The 20,097-nt window shown below is 38.5% G+C and overlaps 1 protein-coding gene across 4 annotated transcripts in view; it reads right to left on the bottom strand.

The window, feature by feature from the left end:
* Window positions 1-1,052: 1,052 nt before the first annotated feature.
* ORC3 (origin recognition complex subunit 3) overlaps window positions 1,053-20,097 on the bottom strand; it is a 34,333-nt gene continuing 15,288 nt past the window's right edge. Inside the window, exons 12-20 of one of the 4 annotated variants that reach the window (XR_005566072.1) lie at window positions 17,205-17,321; window positions 16,259-16,338; window positions 12,051-12,184; window positions 9,571-9,656; window positions 9,005-9,285; window positions 7,968-8,109; window positions 3,646-3,762; window positions 2,827-2,906; window positions 1,053-1,624 (exon numbers count right to left, since the gene is read on the bottom strand). Coding sequence is in view for 2 of the 4 variants with exons in the window: in XM_027743547.2 (XP_027599348.2) it covers window positions 1,519-1,624; window positions 2,827-2,906; window positions 3,646-3,762; window positions 7,968-8,109; window positions 9,005-9,102; window positions 9,571-9,656; window positions 12,051-12,184; window positions 16,259-16,338; window positions 17,205-17,321 (960 nt within the window). In the remaining 2 variants the exon portion in view is untranslated. Of the gene's footprint in view, window positions 1,625-2,826; window positions 2,907-3,503; window positions 3,566-3,645; window positions 3,763-7,967; window positions 8,110-9,004; window positions 9,286-9,570; window positions 9,657-12,050; window positions 12,185-16,258; window positions 16,339-17,204; window positions 17,322-20,097 lie in introns of those variants that run through there. The other 3 variants (XM_027743547.2, XM_027743548.2, XR_005566071.1) reach the window with 3 other exon arrangements.

Genomic DNA, 20,097 nt, shown 5'->3' with positions numbered 1-20,097 from the left:
AATACTCCTACCCTCTCTGAAGGTGTTTAAAACGAGCCTGACCTATCTTATATAGATTCCTGGGGAAACAGCCTGGTAAGTTACTGGTTCTTGTAATAGGACTTCCCCCCTTCTAGTGAGATCTGGTTTATCTGGTTCAGTCCTCAGAGCTCCAGGCTATCCTTTCCAGTTGTTTTGAGTAGGCTGAAGTGCCAGTGCAACTAAGTGGGAGCATGTGGAGTTTAGTGGTGGCTGAACATGTGCTCAAAGAGCAGCACTTCACTGCCTCAGAAGGAAAGTGAACCCTGTAATCCTCTCTGTCAGCTGAGGATGTCTGGAAGCTTTTTTGAGGTACATACAGTGTTTTACAATAAACTAATTACCACTCAGCTTTGAAGTCTGAGAGGGACAAAGTCTGAACACCTCTCTTAAGTGAGGCCCTCCAAGGTGTTAAGGCTGACCCGAAGTCCCCGCCCATACAAACTGCTGGAATGCGTCTGTCAAGCCCTCAGGGCATGGCAGACACTCTGCTCTGGAGGGCAACACAGCTTTTCCCCTTTGGTTTCCAAGGCTTTTCCCATGGTTGAAAAACACAGGACGCTGGCATCAGCATAAAAACATTTGCTCCCCAAACCGAGTCAAGCAAAAAGGTTGGGCTGAGAAGGTTCTTTGAAGATCTGTCATGTGAGCAGTGCTTTTACATGCTCAGCCTATAGTTACTTTCACACAGGTGTTTGCCTGCCTACAGCACAAATCCTTGGCAAAGAGGGAGGTTTACACTGTGTGCTTTAGGTGTGGATTTTACTGCCTTCCTCTAATGTGCATGAGTGCCATGTTGTCACATAGTCTGTACTGACACAAGTTTCCCTGACAGCAAAAGTCAGCTAGTACTGATCAACTTCACTAGAAAAAGGGGATGATTTAAACAGTTCACTTTTGCTCTTCTCAAAGAGCAAAAATTTGTATATTCATAACTATTCTTGGGGACATAACTACGTCACCTTCTCTTCCTCAAGAAGCAGTTTTTAGGGAGTTAGGACCAGTTTTGAAGAACATACAACAGAGGCTGAGCATGGAAGTTCATTGTTGTTTTTAGCGTACTTGTTTTATTTATTTTTAAATCAAGTTCAGGGATTTGGAAGGCATTTTATAATAATGACTCAAGTCCTATCAGCTTATAAGCATGTTAATAATACTGCTTCATCACTTCTGTAGCTTACACAGCCAGTGTTGTCCTTTTGGCTTGCTAGCCTGAGTTATATCAGTGTACTGTTAAATACCACACATCAAAGATTGAAACTGGCACAACAATACAGTATTTGGAACATGGGCATTAATAGTGCAGTACATTGCACAGGAAGGATGAGCATTAAAAAACAACATCGCTATTCAAGCCTGCCCAGGCACTGGGAATGTATCTCACAACATTCAGCCACTGTTGACTTTGACTCAGTAGCAAAGTTAGCGAGGACTGGTTCAGTGAGAACACAGCCATTGCAGTGTTGGAAAGAACAGGTTTATTAGCACCTTGGTGGCACGTTAACAGCCCCCCCATGTCAACCTTGCCACATGGTCAGTTTTCTGCTTGCTGGGCTTTATGAAGCCCAAGAGCTCCAGCTCAGAAACAGCTCGAATAAAGCGAGCGCTGGACATTTCAGTAAAGGAAAACAAGCACAGTTTTTATGACACATTGATGGAGTTCTCTCTAGGAGGGGAAGATTTCTAAGTCACGGCAAGCACAGACGGCTTGCACAACATGTTGCACAATAACGTTGTTGGAAATAAGGGCAGAGCATGATTTGCCTACAGAAGCACAAATCTTCAATCTAATCAGTACTTCTGCTACATGCATACAATGTAGCAACAAAGGAAGAGTTCCTTTCCCCACTGCTAAGAGAAGCTTAAAGCCTACAAAGATACTAATTTTGTGGTGTCTCAGAAGAATTTATACTTTGTGCCTCTTGACAAAAAAAGGAAAGATAGATAATTATAGAGATTTTTTTTTGAGATTTCATAAAACAGCACCACCTTCTCCTTACTTTCTATTCACTATATCTTTCTTGCTGCATTCCTGACATACAGCTTTTATTCCTGAGTTAGAGAATTCAGTTTACTGTGAGTGTTAATTACCAGTGGAGCTTGTAAAAAAGGAAAGGCCTTATACTAAAGAAAAGCAAAGTATAGTATTAGAGCACATAAATATATGTGCTCTAAGCTTCCTTTTGTACAACTATTCATCTCTACTCTGTGGCAGCATTACTGCTGTAGCCATGGGTTTTGGTTCTAATGCTCATCCATTAAATATTTTTCATTCCTCAGTTCAGGATCAGAGTTGATTAGTTTCCACAAAACCTTCATTCTGCTACTTACTTTGTCCTAAGGTACTGGAACTCACGGCTTCTACTGAGACACCACATTTGTAAGTGACTCCTCTGCTAGTGCTTTCATCTTCCTCATAATGGACTACTTGTTTCTATTTCTCCATCTGCTCTCTAGGTCACAGCCCTCCTACCATCTGTTCCCCAGTAATGCCTTACCCCTATACAGCAGCTATACAAACTCTGAGATGATTTAACCAAACAGTTTCAACTTGTTTTATGGACTTTTGGTTCTGTTTCAGACCCAAACAATTCCTATGGACAAAAGCTACTCTCCTGCCTCACCACTCCCATCCCAACTGTTTCAGCAGATCTGTTTCTTAGACATTTTCAGTCCATTACAGCTGTTTAAAGTAGTATTTTTTCCGAAATTAGTTATCAGTGCACATGAACCTGTATTTTAAAAACATTGGTTCATAAATCCTTTAAGCATGTAAATGTCAAGGTTGAGAGAAATGAGAAAGGATACTGGATAATATCATCCATCTGGTCTGAGGAAGCTGTATCTGCATTTGGTTCCTCACCTGCCATCACCACAGTTGAGAAAGCCTAGAAAGAGAAAAGCAGCACAGATTTAATACAGTTCACAGACAGAGCTGCATATAAAATAGTGAGCTCTGAGCCAATGGCTATCACTCAGGAGGACTGAGATCTTGGAGTGATAGCTCTACGAGCGTGTCAATTCAGCAACAATCAAAAGAGCAAGCAATACAGAATGCAAGACATCACTCAGTGAACTCATGTGCCTCCAATTTTAAATCTCAAAACAGTTCTGGGTACTGACCCATTCTCAAAGAAACCACAGAACTGAAAAATATTTTCAAAGTGAGACTGCTTAAACATTCTGAGGAAATGAGAAAGGTAAAGCTGGCTGTGCAGAAATCTATAAACTGAGGGACAGAGGAGTCTGAGTAGGAAAATACAGTATACAAACAAGGCAGCAGAAAACAACACAGAACAAGCAAAAGGAGTATCCTCTAAACTGCAGGTAGTTAAGCTAAACAGTTTCTTGCCAGGGGATGCTGTGAAGCACAAAATGTGACCTGTGCCAAACATAAAATACAAGCAGAAGCAAAATATTTTCATCACAGAGTAACAGTGCTGGAAATAAATGATTCACAATAGAGGAAGACTGATTGGAATTACTGTGTGTTCTTGTGGTCTTGTGGACCAAGGTATGCCAAGGATCTAAGCTGTCAACAGGGGCACTAAAGAAAAGCAGACATGCAGAAAAAGATAAATCAGAATACTGAAAGCAGGTAAAGGTAGTATTTGCATCATCACATACCTCTAACCAGTCAACGAGATTGATTAATCTGCCACACTCCAAATGAAGTTTATACACTATGCAAATGTCAGGGGCTTTATTAGAAATGCTTCCTCCATCACACTTCAAAGCTTGATTCTGATGAAAAAAAATTGAAGGCAGTAATTTTGATGGGTTTTTAATCATGAACAATTTTAAGGGCTAGTTATAACTATTCCAGGAAATTCAGATGGCAGGTATTCTAACCAAATGTTTCCTGTTTGTGTGTAATGGCAAGCTGATAGCACAAAGAAGAAAAAAAAAAAAACAAAAAACAAGCAGGAAAATAAGAAAACATACCATAAAAAAGGCAAACAAAATGCCACCCAGCTACTTCACTCCTGGTGTTCCTTCTATGAATTTGTACACTTATACCATCTCTACTATAAAGAGTGGTTATCTGACTAGGCTTTTACCCAATTCTTTTGCTAGTGCTATTTACATATGAAATACTCTGTTTTATGGACTCAGGAAAAGAAACAAGTCATGATTTGCCTATGTAGAAAATAGAAAAGTATCCCTTCCCCCTACACCCTCAAAAGGAAGAGGAAGACTTAGTATAGATCTGTCAGATGTACTAAAAACCATAATTGCTTCTCTCTTATCAGAGTTTTATGTTTGAAATGTAACCATTATTCATCTCTGGCTTGAAACTCAGCACCTATAAAAGCAAAAGTCTGATTTCTCACTAAGTATTCTATATTTCAGGAAATTCGTAGAATCACTAAGGTTGGAAAAGCCCTCTAAAATCATCAAGTCCAACTGTTAACCAAGCACTGCCACGGCCACTTCTACACCATGTCCTTTAGTGCCACACTACCTTTCTTTTATCTCTCTCCAGGGATGGTGACTCCACAACTTCCCTGGGCGACATGTTCCAGGGCTTGACAACCCTTCCCAGGAAGACAATTTTCAAAATATCCAATCTAAACCTCCCCTGGTGCAACTTGAGGCCATTTCCTCTCCTCCTATCACTAGCTGCCTGGGAGAAGAGACTGACCCCCACCTGGCTACAACCTCCATTCAGGTAGTTGTAGAGAGCGATAAGGTCTCCCCTGAATGTCCTTTTCTCCAGACTAAACAACCCCAGCTCCCTCAGCAGCTCCTCACAGGACTCACTCCCTAGAGCCTTCACCACCTTTACTGCTCTTATCTGGACCTGCTCCAGCACCTCAGTGTCCTTCCTGAATTGAATGGCCCAGAAATGGACACAGGACTCAAGGTGTGGCCTCACCAGTGTACAGGGGGCCAATCCCTTCCCTAGTCCTGCTGGCCACACTGTTCCTGATACAGGCCAGGGTGCCATTGGCCTTCCTGGCCACCAAGGCACACTGCTGGTTCATGTTCAGCTGCTGCTGACCTGCACCCCCAGATCCTTTTCTGGCAGCTTTCCACTCGGATACAGGTCATCGGCACCGAACCATTTACTTGAGAAGTAGAAAAGTCACTTGAGCCAGAGGCAAAATTCCCAGGTACAGCTGCAGAAATTTACAGCATTTCATTTCAGTTTCATGCACTCTAAGAAATCAGCCCTCTTAACATGAAAATAACCACTGATCACAGAAATTTTTTCTAAAATGCTTTTAGATGCTAGTAAAATATACAAGCTATTTTGGAAAGTTATAAACCTCTAGCAATGACACCTTTATAAGTAAATGCTTTCCAAGATAGGAAAGAAGGCTGGGCAAAGAATATAACTTTGCTCAAGAATCTCTAGCTTACTTTTCATAAATCTCAATTCCTGCAATTTGTGAGACTTAGATCCAATTTGGACACTAGCACCTATGAGACATTTCACACTTTCCAGAACACCTAGCAATTTTCAAGTTTATTTACTCTACAAGGAACACAAAAGTTCCAGACATTAGGTTAATATCTGTCAGTTCAGTCTGGATAGTTTCCAGAAAAATTCAGAGAAACATGGCTAAATCCTCAAAATGTGACAGTGCAGACATTAGTTTACCAGACTGTAATTCAGGAGCGTATCAGAACAGTTTCAAATACTCCTGCGTTACTAACCAGCACACATGAGGTTATACCTTCTGACTGATCTAGATCTAGTGGTTCATCACTGCCGAGAAGGGTAACCCTACATCCTTCTCTTTTCCCCTCTCCTACTGCACCTGACTCTATGGCTTCCTACTACTCAGCCATGTGCCAACCTGGCATTGCTGGACATTTTGCATTGATTTTCTAGTTTTAAGGTCAGGACAGTTATCACAACCAAGAGAGGATGCAACTTCTGAGCAACTGTACTCTCCTGAGCAGGTTTATCTGTAGAAATTAGTCCCTAGCTGGACCACATACAAGTGCCAAGAATGATCCAGAAAAGATATTAGTGACTGGCACTGCAGGGTCTCTCCCAGCACCTGCCAGCTCCCAGCCTTGCCTGTGATAACTAGGCCAAGTCTTCGCAGCACAGCAGGAGGGAGCTGCAGCTGCTGTCAGGGAAACCTCAGCTTCCTGAGGCAGCAGCACACGCGATGTCCTCCAGAGCAAATAACTAGGCTGACATGCAGGAAGCTGCCCTAGAATGAGCAGCCAGTTGTGAAACCATCTGTACAGCACAGAGGTGCTGCTTCTGAAAGAAGGGAATGGGAGTGGGAGCACCCCAGAACACTGCTGATGAGTGTTCTTGCCTGACCCTGTCCCTAGAAGCTGGAGAGAGGACTGACTCCTACCTTGCTCTGGAATCAATGTTGTTATCGCAAGGACCAAATCCTCTTTCCCTGATAAGGAAGCTGGTACCCCAAGTTACAACTTATTGAATTTTCAAGGGATCAGTGAAAACAGAATTACACTGGTTTTGGTGCAGGTTTTTTGGGTTCTTTTTTTTCTTTTTTTGTTCTCCATGATAAATATTTTGCTAAATAAATAACTGGACTGGATTCCTGTAAGCAATGCATTACATATTAATCACTCACTGGTACTCCACTGAGACCCTTTTCCGTCCTAGCCTTCTTGAAAGGACAGCTCTAGAGAACTTTGCTCTGGTCATGGCACAGGAACACACAAGCCATGCAGAAGTCATAGATACAATTAAGAAAATATTTATTTGGCTCACATGGATTAAAATGCTAGGCAAGGTACTCAGCCAATACTGCTGTTGTTAGAAACCATGCCAAACCTTCACAGTCTTCTCAGGAAACATTGTAAATACGTTAAAGCATGTCAAAGAACAAAGTACAGGATGACAGAGGGATTTAAATCCTATCAACTCATCAAAGAGGATACTTATTAAACATATCAGCAGTTAGATTTTGCTAGCTGTCCTATATTTTTACAGGTTTTCTAATCATATAAATTACTGAGGTCCATATTAGGTTTCTTTAATGGTAGCTCACTGTTTTCACAAATAAGCTCTGTAAGTGGTTTTAGAAATAACTCCGTCACACAGTAAAACCGACAACCCTCATTCAAATCAAGGCACAGAGCCAACAAACCCAATACAAATCGGGTTGCAGATTTCAAAGACTGATCTCTATCAAGTATGATTCCTGATAAGTGTTGGCTTTGATTAAAGTAACATGTAATTACTCAGATACAGCTACAACCAACGTTTTTTTTTGAAAACTATAATCGTGTTTTTAAGAAAATGTTAGGGCATAAGGACAACTTCCAAGTAGCATCTATAATCAAGGAGCAAAAGCAATGTATGTTCACTCCTTTTCCAAATCCTGCTCTATTTCTTTTGGTCATCCTGTGAGTTTGACTTATGAAAGAACTGGAAAATGGGCTTCTTTTCTCCTCTAGAAAAGGGCAGGGTCAGCTGATAAAATCAAGGACAATCCTTTTCCTGGACTCAGAAAACAAAGGATATCAATACACAAGAATATGCTGTATTTCAGCTGTTTTCATGTTCTCACTCCGCCTGAACAGCCTTCATCTTACAGCTAATCTACACAGTGAGGACTAAGCACCAGCTCTATAAAGAAAGTCTTTGGAAAGAGTAACAGACATTGTATTTTATTCCATGGACAGTCATCCCATTTGTAGTGGAGGACAAAATTACTTTTCTGCTACCTCTACAGGAGAAAGAAAAATATTCTGACTAGACCACACTCTGGAAAATGGATTCCTCATATAGAACTCTTTCCAGAATTACCTTTTCTATTTCAGCCAGACAGATTCCCTAACTCTTTGAACAAAGTCCCTAGTTGCTTATCAATACTTGCTAGTTCTCTGCAAAACAGCTGAATGTGTGCTAAGCTTCATGAAACAGCAAAACTAATCCTTGCACACAATCTTCACACGTAGCCTTCAGAAACTACTCCAGCACCACGAACAACTCACTTGTTTCTTACCTTCAGGTACCAGTGTGGGTTATTTAAAGCTGTATGAAGTGCAGTTCTCGGGGCAGCATTCAAGTGCCCACGGAGAACAGCAGCTGTGTTGAAATACAGTATCTCATGCAGAGTCCTGCGGTCTGCAGGAACCAGGTATTTTCTGAAAAAGCATGGGGTATGGGGAAAGTGGGGGAGACACAAGCCTCAGCTTAAGGGAAATAACAGAAGTCTGCTGCAGTCAGAGACTACAAGAATGTATGTTTCCCAACCAGTACAGACAAATCTCTGAAAAAACAATATGAACAGCACTGAAAAAAAAAAACTCTTAAGCAGAGAAGTCTGTTTTTATCAACTCTACATCTAATGGATTTAGCATAGAACTCTAGCTGGGCCACTGACAAATTCAAAAATAAGGGCAGCAGCTAAAATGCTAACACCCATCATGTACTCCATAGATTTTGCTTATCCATCCTGAGGCCTCATGATGAGTCTCTGCTCATCTTTGTCTTCATATCTGAAGCTTTTTTCTTGGTACAGTCATAGTTCTGTTAGCTTCTCTGCCTCCCTCCCTGCCCAAGGCTCTATAATTAAGTGCCTTCATCTCTTCCCCCACCACAACAAGCCTTTCACATTTTCCACTACACAGCTGCCTCCAAAACTGTATCTGCTATGGCTTGCTCACCAAAACAGTTCCCAAAATGAACAGTATATCACACTTGACATCTGTACAGTTTCATAAGTAGAACAGATCAGCAAAGATTAGGGTAAAAACTCTTGACTTTTTTCTGCTATGTATACCCAGTCCTCCCTCAACTTTTTTTTCTGTAGCCAAAGTAAGTTGGTCAATCCATATACCAATTATTTCAACTAATCTGAAGAAAAGAGGTGGGTTTTTTTAGTTATTGTTTTTAAAGACCTCCAAAAAAGAACAGGAATCAAAAAAAAGTGTTCTGCAGGGACCAAGACACAATTTCAATGAGACTAACACGTTAGTAAAATTTCATTTGCAACTTATGGTGCAAACTAATACAGGAATATAAAATGGGAAAGCTCACCTTACAAGACTGTCTATATAGTCAACAACTTCAAAACGAAGCATTTCAAACTTTGTCAGTTTCTTAGACCGCCTTGATTCCTTCAACTCCAACAAAGTCTTTAAAAAAAAGTGGTGCATAAAACTACATGGGAGGTAGTTATTCTCTAGAGAACACAATCTATATGTTTAACATGTATAATTAATTTTTGCTGGCATGTCTTCACTGATGATGTTTGAACGCGTGATTGTGCAGTTATTTTTATTTAGGCCAATGTATTCAATTCTCAAACCCATAGGAGTCTGGGAAATTCAAAGAAACATGTGTTAGGCAGAATGTTCAAATTAGTAGACAAATTAAAAGAAAACATCTACTTTGCATTTTAAAATCCTAGTTCATGATAGATATTTTCTATAATTTTCTATGTGTCAGGAGGGCCTGACATACGTAGTTGGCATTTATTCATTCATTTTTAAGATGAGACACTTATACCCAACCTTTACACAGAGCTCCAGCAAGCTGGGAAGAACTAACCATGAACAATTACATCTTAAATGATTCATTTAAGGAACTAGCACAGGCCTAACCTTCTGAAGATGATAAAGGTCTGTCTTCTTCTGGAGCTCCTTTTGTGATGATATGGACACATCTTGTTCTTGGAAAGCTTCTGCTACTAGAACAAAACTGATGTTTGATATGTGGGGTAAACTTTTCCTGTCCACCTACATAAACCCCCTAACCCAAGCAATCTGACAAGTGTTCAGTTATTTGTTCACATAGACCCAAACACAGGCAGCTTTTGATCTTGCACCTTGTCAAACAAGGAGTCTGCAGTGCAGCTTAACCAACAGTAATTAACTAACTGAAGCAAGTCAGCCCTGAGCAAAGATCCAGCACAAGCCTTGCTCATCATATGAATTCTGTTTATGCTATCCTAGGTCATATTCTCAACATTTTTAAATTGGACAGATGAGTATTAGATACTACTGATGCTTAGGAGTATTCAAAATGCCACACACTGTATTTTCTCCCTTCTCATGTGAAGGAAAACATTGAGTGAGAAATGAGTTCTCCCTATGTAACCCAGAACTGCAACTAGAGCAGCAAACCAGAAGTGTGCTAAGGTATTTCATTGCCCAGTTTTATTCTCATCTTAATTTATAACAAAATTTCATTTTCATAGCCATATAGTTTGTTACCAATTGCACCAATTATTAGTAATTTTTACGAGAAAACAAAAAAGCAAAAACTTCCAAAGCATCATCATCACCAGGATAAGCAATAAACAATATCAAACCAAAAGCTAACTAGATTTCTTGCCTTACTTAAGAAGATAGTAGATGGAGGTTCCACCTATAGGTCACAAGTAAAGCTCCAATCAGCCGTGACAATCATGATATATTAAAGCTTTTTTGTGACCTACATAGAATGATTTGCTATTTCCTGGGCCCTGTGGACATTTCTATGCGTGTTGAAGATTTCAAAACAGAAAACTTCCTCTCCACTACTACACCAATTTTTTTTTCCCCCCAAATCCTTCAGCTCAAAATAGACTGAACATAAAGATATTTTGCTTCCTCAGGCTTCATGATTTTATGTTTTTCAGTTCATTAGGCAGTCAGGACAATGGACTTTGTTGCTGCTAAAAAAAATAGTATTTTGGACTACCCTTTCACTCTAAGGGTTCTGTGGGCAATTTGGGTACATAACATTTTTGGCAGACTTCTGAGAATTCCTGCTAAAGATCAATACAATCACATAAATATATAAAGTGAAAAGTTATCTAACTCAGCAACCTATTAACGTACAGTTTATTTTAACTTCCCCTTCTAATTTTTCCATTACAGCTTAAATCCACTTTGAAAACAAACTAAGATCATTCATGGATTCATTAGACCTTCTCTGCTTTAAAACCATCTTTAAATCCTAAGTGAAAATAAGTAGTCTTTTTTGTTTTATAATTCTGCGAGTCCCTGAATTCCCAGAGTTGTTTTTCTTTATTTATTTCCTCAAGGTAAAAATCCAACTACTTAAAGGCCTTTTGCTTCAATTCTTTTTTAGCCAAACTAGATGAACCTTTAGGTTTTCCAGCATAGTTCAGATTCTTCAGTGCTGGTACCTTCAGTGACATACACAGCTTTTTCAAAGTGCTGACCTATTTCCTCTAGCACAGCTCTGCTATTACTACATCTATTAAAAAATACATGGAACAGGCAAGAGCCAATTCTTCTAAACAACGCTCAGTTAACCCTAAAGCATTGCAAGACTACTTTAATTAATATTGAATTAATTAAATATTAATTAATTAATATTTGGTGGCTTACTGCCTACTTGTCCAATGCTAGGTAGCGACCACATTGGTAGTGAGCTTAATTAATATGTATAAAACAGACCAGATGATAACTGATTCATCTTTGAAAGGGGAGAACACTGAAGAGTGCTTCTCCATATTTCAGGGGAGGCAATGAAATTCCTATTCCAGAAGAATGCTGGATTACATCATACTCCTGTTTCAGAAGGAATATGTCAGCTTCTGAAAGACAGAAGGCTGTTGCTCTGAAATATGTCCTCTACCACGAACAACCAAATATATGGGCTCGACAAGTTACAGCATGTCAACAGAGCCCTGACAACTGGCCCTTGGTGTCCTAGCTCTGAACGTGCAGGTCAAAGAACTTCACATACATTTGGACTAAATACCACGTCATAAGGAAGTCTGCTGCTATTTATCTTTCAATATAGTTTTTAATTTGTTAAATGTTTTTGGCAATTGCAACGTATGCTAAAATGCTCAAAATACACGTATGAGACATTTAGCGAGTAATGTTTGCTGATCTGTCCAGTTTCTTATCTTACATCACTCTTCCGTACCATAAAAAGCATGAACGCCACAGCAGTAAAGAATATAAACATTTTGTAATTTTGTGCATGTATTTAAAAAACAATCCTGCAAATCTGATGGTTTGATACAGTGACAGGATATCTCGGGGAAAATGAAACCCATTGGTCAGACAACAAAACAGCTTTTATATAATCCACAGTGGAATACATGATGGTACACACCCACCTTCTAGATTCTCAAACTCGGTCAAGAACTTCTTCAACTTCTCTACTGTCTTATCAAACTCTTTTCCGGAAGATGACAGCAAAATTTCCATGCATTGTTGAAGCATGGTTACCAAATCAGACTTATTCAACATCCTAAAAGGCATAATTGTTGGCTGAAGTTAAAACGCAGTGATGAAACAGCTTTCAATGTTCTTAGTTGAAAAAGAGTTAAAAAAAAAAATTGAAAAACTCCTTTTAAAAGAAAAAAATCTCCAGAATTTCAAGCATTTAGCCTAGAGGTAAAGTCCATTTTTTTCTTGCTGACATTAACAGAAAGAAACAAACCAATTTTGTTTCGTGAAGACATCCTTCACATTGTCCTGTAGAACAGAAGTTTTTTCTGATACTCTACCTAAAACCACTTGCTGAATACAGGAATTACAATTTTTGAAACTGTGAGAGAGAAAAAAACCCTAAAAAGCACCAACCAACCAAAAAAACCCCAAGCCAAAAAAAAAAACCACCTTAAAACCCAAGTATGGTAGGATTCATAACTCACTCCCAAGAACAGTAAACAAAAGAGTAAAAAAAAAAAAAAAAAAAAAATCAGTATGTAAACACATTCACAAAATCCATTACTCTTTGTGATTCAGAATGACCCTCAAATGAAATTAGAATTGCTGGGGGTTTTGTTTGTTTTTGGGTTTTTTTGAATTGCTGTAAATCTAACCACCACTAGAATCCCAGAACCATCCAAGTTGGAAGGGACCTCTTGAGATTATCTAGCCCCACCTCCAGCCCTGCATTTACTTACTGTTAAATTACAAATGCCTTTTACAAATGTCACCAAGCACTGCTCAATCTCGTAATCTTAATTTAAATGATATCAAAGCAAGTCCTTGCAAATATCCGTAAATAAAATCCAGAATTAGTCATTGCATCCTGCCAGTACCATTACACATGCCTGTAACTTTTTTTCATGCAGCATAAGAGGTTCCCATTGCTAAACACTCTGGTTCTGATCAACCATACATTTGTAAAGCCTCTGTTACTAAGAGCCCTTCCCAGCCCATTCTTGTGGGTTTGCTTTGCCTTACACAAAACAAAGGTGCTAATACAAAAAAACAATGCTAATAGTTTGAGAATTTTAGAAGACACAAAAAGCACAGCTACACAAAAAAGAGAGCATGACAAAGAATTAGAGTATGGTGGTCTGTGTGTCAGGCAGTGGGTTTCCATATCAGATACCTACTGACTAAGAAATTTAAGGAAGACTTCAGAAGAGGCTGGGGAAGCTCTGTGGATGTCTGGAGGGACAACTGCAGTTTGAGCTCTAGCTTCTAGCTGGCAGTTGATGTTAAATGCTTATAAAAGTTAGAATTTGAAACTTCAGTTTATCTGCTTCAGGGTTATGGATTTTTGCAAGTCAGCTATTGCCTTCAGATACACTTGTTTTGTACAGAAAAGCATCAGGAGTTAGCAACACAAAGGATGGCCTTGACCACACAACAGGCTAAAAAACATTTTTAAACTGTCTTCTATAATGTAATGGGTAAACAACATAGCCTTGTTCCAGGTCAGACAAAACACTGCAATAATTAAACACTCAAGATGGACAGAGGACAAACAGATCTAGAGATCTGTGAATGAGAAAGAACAAATTTATTTTAGTAATATTATTCAAAATGAAACTGCAAGTTGTAGAAAAACTTATTTACGACAACAATGGGATTATAGGGCCCAAAGAACAGAAAAGATGGTTATCATGTATGAGCAAACAGTAAAGGATCCTTTTCAACCTTTTACATTTGAGATTACTGCAAGGTATGCCAGTTATCCGAGAGTGGGGTTAAGATTTTAATTTGACTAGGAGTCAGGCTTACAGCAGAAAGTAAGATCTCAGATCATCATAAGGCAGTAAATAAATCTGATTATTCAGAGACCAGTTCTGAAAGAGAAGAAGTCCACAGAAACTTCTTCTGAATGGTGAAGTGGGGAATCAACTGAAGAAATGATAACAGAGATTGGTCAGCACCAAAATGACCGAGTCACAGAAGGGCAGGACTGTGATAAGCAGCATGTGATGAAAAGCCTTTGGCAGACAAAAAACAGACTACAATGTCTAGACAGAGGACAATAGGTCAGACTGCAAGTTTTGCCACCTAGAAGCTTGACCAGATGTCCCAGGCAGTTAGGTCCACATAACCAATCCAGTGAGACACTCTCCAGCATCTCTTATCTTCTCTCTCTTCTGACTGGATTAATCCAAAGTGAAATAAAGCTCACACTTTTTTGACTCAAGGCAACTCAAGAAGAATAACTACTGTCTAGACTGCTAAAGTTAAATGACATGAAACATGATCTTTGGGGATAGCATTTCTAGTAGAAGAGAGAAAAGCCTGTCCAAGGAAAGGCTGAAGTAGAGAAACCAACCACAAAAGAAACTCAATTCAACTGAAACCCCCACATTCAAACATAATTCACGAAAGGCAAAAGAGATACTTTGTTAGAAAGTGAGAAATAAGCTGATCCAAAGCTTTTCTATTTTTTACTTTCTAAATACAAGGAAAAAAAGATGGATTTTAGAAAAACATTGAAAAGAAGAATATGAGATGGGGAAAGGTGAACGTAAGGACATCAACAGGTGATGTGGCTCCTGGGAAGGCAGAGATATTAAGGAACAGTGAGTAACTTCTAAACCTGAACAAAAGGGGAAAAAAAAAAGATTACGAGTCAAATTGGAAAGATCGCATTTTATCATTTTCTTCTAAAAGATGGCAAGCAAGATTCCATGTAGAAAAAGTAGAGACAAGAGGAAGTATGTGTAAAATGGAAGGTAGAATTAAAGTTACAAGCTGAAAAAAAAATAGTCACAGCTAGAATTCCAAGTATTTGAAGAAATTATGTTGGAGGAGTTTTGTTAGGAAATTAATAGACTTTCTGGATAAAAACAAAGAATCATAGAATCATCATCTATGAAAGGAATGACCACATTCACTGTATTTCTATCAGAAGCTCCCACAGTGGGAGCCAGGACCAGAAGAACAACAGGAGGGAGATGAACAGATAAGAATAAAAGGGGAGCAAGCCAGAATCTGATGGCAGCATCCACTCTGAGATAGGAGACAGATGAATTCAGAGGATGAAAGCAAATTAAACATAGGAGAAGAAAAAGGAGGGGAAAATGGCCAAGTGTTAAGAGATTACAGACAGACAATACAGGAAAGCAGAATGACACATTTGTGGGCAAGAGTTGATAGGTGACTGAGTGCTGTCAAGATTCAGGAGAGTCAGAGAAGGAATTAGAGGGACAGATTGCAGAAATGACAAATCAAGCACGTAATCCTTTCAAAGGGATGAGAGTGAAGAACACAGAGCAGTGGCTATGTGTAAGAACCGCTCAGTACGGCAAAGGTACAGTCTGAAGCACATATTTCCTTGTGTATATGAGCCCAGAAAGTTATTCTTCACCCACCACTGACATGTTTTTTCTGTTCAGTTTTACAGTGTAACACATCAAACCTCACCAGCTCAGAGTCTCTAGAAGAGGCAGTTACGGCAATGGCGTCGCATTGGCTCCCGTGCGACAGAACCGATGTATTATTTGAACGAATGCAATTATCAGGACACCTGCTACATGTCTGTTTAAAGCACATTTAAAAGTCTGTAGCTGTAACACTGCAATTGAAATGTTTTCTATTAAGAAAATTGGTAGGCAACACCAGTGGAGGCTCTCCTAAAGTCCTACTCTTACAATAACACAAAAAATTAACCCAGTCCCTATACAAACTATTAGACAAAAGAGGAACAGAGGGAAAGCAGTAAAATAAAAAAAGAAAGGTCTCAGCTACTGTTCATTTGGAACAGATTCTAATTTTCACAACAGATTAACATTTAAGCCAACTAACACTAATAATTTGATTGATAACATCTAACACAATCATACTTTAAAAGACAAAACCCAAATCATGTTCTCATTCACACAAAATAATCTCAGTGGTTTCAGCATAATTACTTGGGGTATATGAGATATTAGAACCTGGTTGAATTTCACAAAAATCAGTAGAAAACCAAAATGAAAACAGCAGTCATTTATATTTGCAAACAATCCTAAAGCTAGCTGTAAATATGTAATATCCTCAGCTTCAAGTTCCAAAATAACTGGTGATTGATACTCTCCACGTGTACAGTGGTATTAAAACACAATGGGGGTGGGGGGGAAATCACCTTGCTAGCTGAAGAGATGACTCATACTCTTCTGTCTCCCACACTTGGTTTTCCAAACATGCACAGTGCAGCTCCCTGATCTGTTATGCAGAAGGTGAAGAAAGGATAAAATGTTTTACAAAGCAGTGCAGAAATCTTACAACAAGTTGTTCTAAGTAATATGCAATTCTTTTGGAGCTTGTTTCCCAAAGATGCAGAATGACTGCAAAAGAATTGTGAATATCTTCCAGAACTAAGCTTCTAGTGTTGCTGGAGAGTGTGTTGTTCTGCACCAGGTTTAAAACAACTAACATTCAGATGAAGATAACTGCAGTGAACAGAGAAGAACTCCAATCAAATGCCCAAGCTAAAATGTCCTGTTATTCTCAAATACTGGTACAGTTCATGCTGCATTTGCAGTTAGTGACAGACTCTAGTTAAGTATGTAATACCTGGAGAACTGAGAGACAAGTGCACATGCACAGAGTATACTGCTCTTCTACTGGAAGAAGTTGCTGAGCATGAGAAAGTGGATTAATCACAATAGAGAAATAGGTTATTAAAAGCAATTATCACTGTTCCTTAACTATCGTTTTTTCCTGTACAGAAGGTTGCTAAAAACTCAGTCTCTTCATCTGAATTTGACTAGTGATCTAATAGGTGGTAGAAGAGTATACATTCTCTGCAATGCATATAGATGTCCCAGACGTGGGAAAGTCAATGTGTGGATTCTTTTGCTGATTTGTGCATCTGCGTCCTCCTGGAAACTCCTTCCTGTGGACTGACAAGGTATCACCTATGCCCAGAAAGAAATCACTGCTGCCCTCTGCAAGAAAGCATCTGTCTCCATTTTAAGAAGCAGAGGGCAAACCAGCACATTAGTAAACAAAGAGAAAGAGTAAATATTTATTCAGACATCATACTTGGAGAAAAAATGCAACAAAACCCATATATAACAGTACATCACCTGCTTGCCCAAAGGATACTTTGGAAGAGAAGATGTGAAAACATGAAGACATCTCAGAACTGAAACATAATTTTCGTGGTAAACATGTAAGTCCTCCAGCAGTTTCTGTGTTTCTTCCTACAGTGACAGAATAATTTTTTTAAGTCATTCTGACATCCATTAAAAACTCTTATAAAGCACTTAAAATTACTGTGAAGTTCTGACAATGTAGTGTGCTATAATTAAAATCACCAACATTAAATTAAGATACTGAGCAAAAGAGCTCAGTTCAATAGTTCACTGCATTTACATGGTGTAATGTTAACTGTACCTTCTTCCTCCAGCTCAGTAGAGATTTGTTATTGATTACAATTATTATTTTACCATTTTCACCTAGAGTTAGGCCTTTAGATTTGGTGCGTTATCTCACAATAATGAGACTATACACTATTCCTTTAATAGGCAAAAAGAAGTTATATAGCTATGTTTACTTGAAAATTTGCATTTTTATATTACAAATGCATTTAAAAATTTATTTCTTATATTGTGGGTGGTTGATGTTTTTATTAGTTAGGTATACATAAAAAAACAGTTCACAGAAAATAAAGAAATATTCAGTTGCTGCTCCTATGTGTTCTTAATTTGACTTTTGTGTATTCATGGGTTGAGAACTGCAGAAAAAAAAATCACATATTAGGAAAAAGAAATTATTGACTTCTGCTGGATGAATTCTCACTATCACTGGCCTCTCATGGAAGCATATATTAACACTTGGAAAGGCCCACTCAAAAATTCCGGTAACTGTACTAAAGTACTTTGGTCTTGTTACATTTAAGTTTGTGAATCAAAAGATCATCTCTCTCCTGTCCTCTGTCAAGGATAAAGAGGAAAAAACCATGGGATTCTCTACATATTTTATTGCTATTTTGCTCAACTCTGAGCAACCTATTCCAAACAGACAGAGAAAAATAAAACAAGCCACTAAAGTTTCCTAAAGTTAAACTGAAACAAAAAGTATCAAAGAGAAAAGAAAAGCAAACCCTTGCCTGCAAGCAATATAAGGAAGTACTAACGTGCAGAAAGAAAAGGCATCATCCTGCAAAGACTGAATACCACAAAGACACTTGGTGCTATAAAGCTTTCTGGTGTTGAAAAATATTAATGACATTCCTCCTCACAGACTTTTTACATACTGAAATGTAAGGTCACTGATATAACAACTGTTTAAATGACTTCCAAGACCTTAGGGTAGACACTCAGAAGTTTGTCCTTTAATTCTAAGTAGGATCATTAAGAAAAAAATTATCCCTACCACAAAAAAAGCGATAAAAGAAAAAAGTTCTCTTTAATACTGCTACATCAATCTTACTTCCCCAAACCCAGAGCATTATTAACCCATCTATATTTGCCTCATCTTGTTTCTTAGCTCAAGACTGATGTAGTTAATATAAATAAATAGTAATGTATTTTGCCAAATAATGAAGTGAAAAGGCATACGCTGTTTTAGAAGAGTTTAAAAACCTTATTAGAAGACTATGCAATGTTATTTCCATAAATGGAGATAACAGATATAGATCACCACTTTTACATAATTTCAAATTAAATTTGCCATGAAAACTTTCAGACAGATTTGTTAAAAATCACGATGTAAAACTGCTTTTAAAACTGATTATTTTAAGTAGGCGAAACTCTTCCTGTAGTTATTAAAAAAAGTGGCAACAACACGGAATATAAATGCAGCTGATAAAGGGTATTGCAGATTTAGGGGCTAAGCTTGAAGACCAAGTTTACCTGGTCCTGAAATATGAACAGTAAATTTATATGAAAAAGTACCACAATTACTCTGAAAGTGTTTCCTAGGTTTAGAATGATACTGTAGATTAGCATGACATACAGAATATAACAGCACCACATCAATGCAGCAGCAGGACTTTTCCTCTCAGGCAGACTACACTGCCAGCGTGGCCAGGCAATAATGGTCCTACTCCTACTGTAGAGATTAGAACAAGTGTCTTCAATTAGAATTTGTGATAAGGATCTTAAGCATCTAGGCGCAAGAATTCCGGCTTCCTTCCCAAAATTACAGGGTGAAGCTTGTGAAATAAGGGGTATATTACTAAACATATAAGGTTTAAAACATGGAAAGTTTAAGCTGATGAGTCTTAAACTTTCAAAGTAGGTGTGAATAAACAGCAGGGGAACAGCAGTAGCTTAGGCTATTTTTGCCAACGAAGATTATAAAATCATGTCTCGCCTTGACTACCGTAATTACACTTGCAAACTTGCCTGCTACTAACCTCTCTTGCAGACATTACCATTGTTCTTCACACCTGAAAAAGCCTTACAGTCCAGGAAGCTCTGCTAGGACAAATTAATTACTCTCTCCCTATAGTACCATTTGCCTGACAGGTTAGTTAGACTTAATACGAAGAGTTGGGAGAAACCCTTTACCTTTAACAATGCTTTTACTGGGAGTGGTTCGGATGATGAAAATAACCAACAGATTTTTGTTGGTGAATCCCTAAAGGGCTCACAATAGCAGTACTCTGACTTCAATCACTTTACAAAACTTCAGATAAACATGTAACAAATTGAAGTTTTCATCCTGTATGAGACCTAGTGTGAATGTGTGCCTTGGGACACAGACTCTGCCCTACTGAGTTCAATCAGAAACTACACAGAGGGTATGAAGGATTAAGAGCTTATGAAATAACCTTCGAGATTACTTACACATTCTCCAAACACTTAACAGAACTTCCAAGAAAGTCAGTCTGAGTAAGCATGAAAAGACTTGGCCATAAATAAACCTTGTAACCTTCCTTTTAAGCAGTTATATTTCCAGACATAAATAAAAGTTGATGCAAGGAAGTTGTGCAGCTTTGTATAAAGGCTGACCTGGCAACCCTAGAGATTT

This window comes from Pipra filicauda, unplaced genomic scaffold (assembly GCF_003945595.2).
Source record: "Pipra filicauda isolate LSUMZ 115617 unplaced genomic scaffold, ASM394559v2 scaffold60_size3304689_pilon, whole genome shotgun sequence".
Classification (NCBI taxonomy): domain Eukaryota; kingdom Metazoa; phylum Chordata; class Aves; order Passeriformes; family Pipridae; genus Pipra; species Pipra filicauda.
The sequence above is the reverse complement of the archived record's forward strand: the minus strand, read 5'-3'. Positions and strand labels throughout refer to the sequence as shown.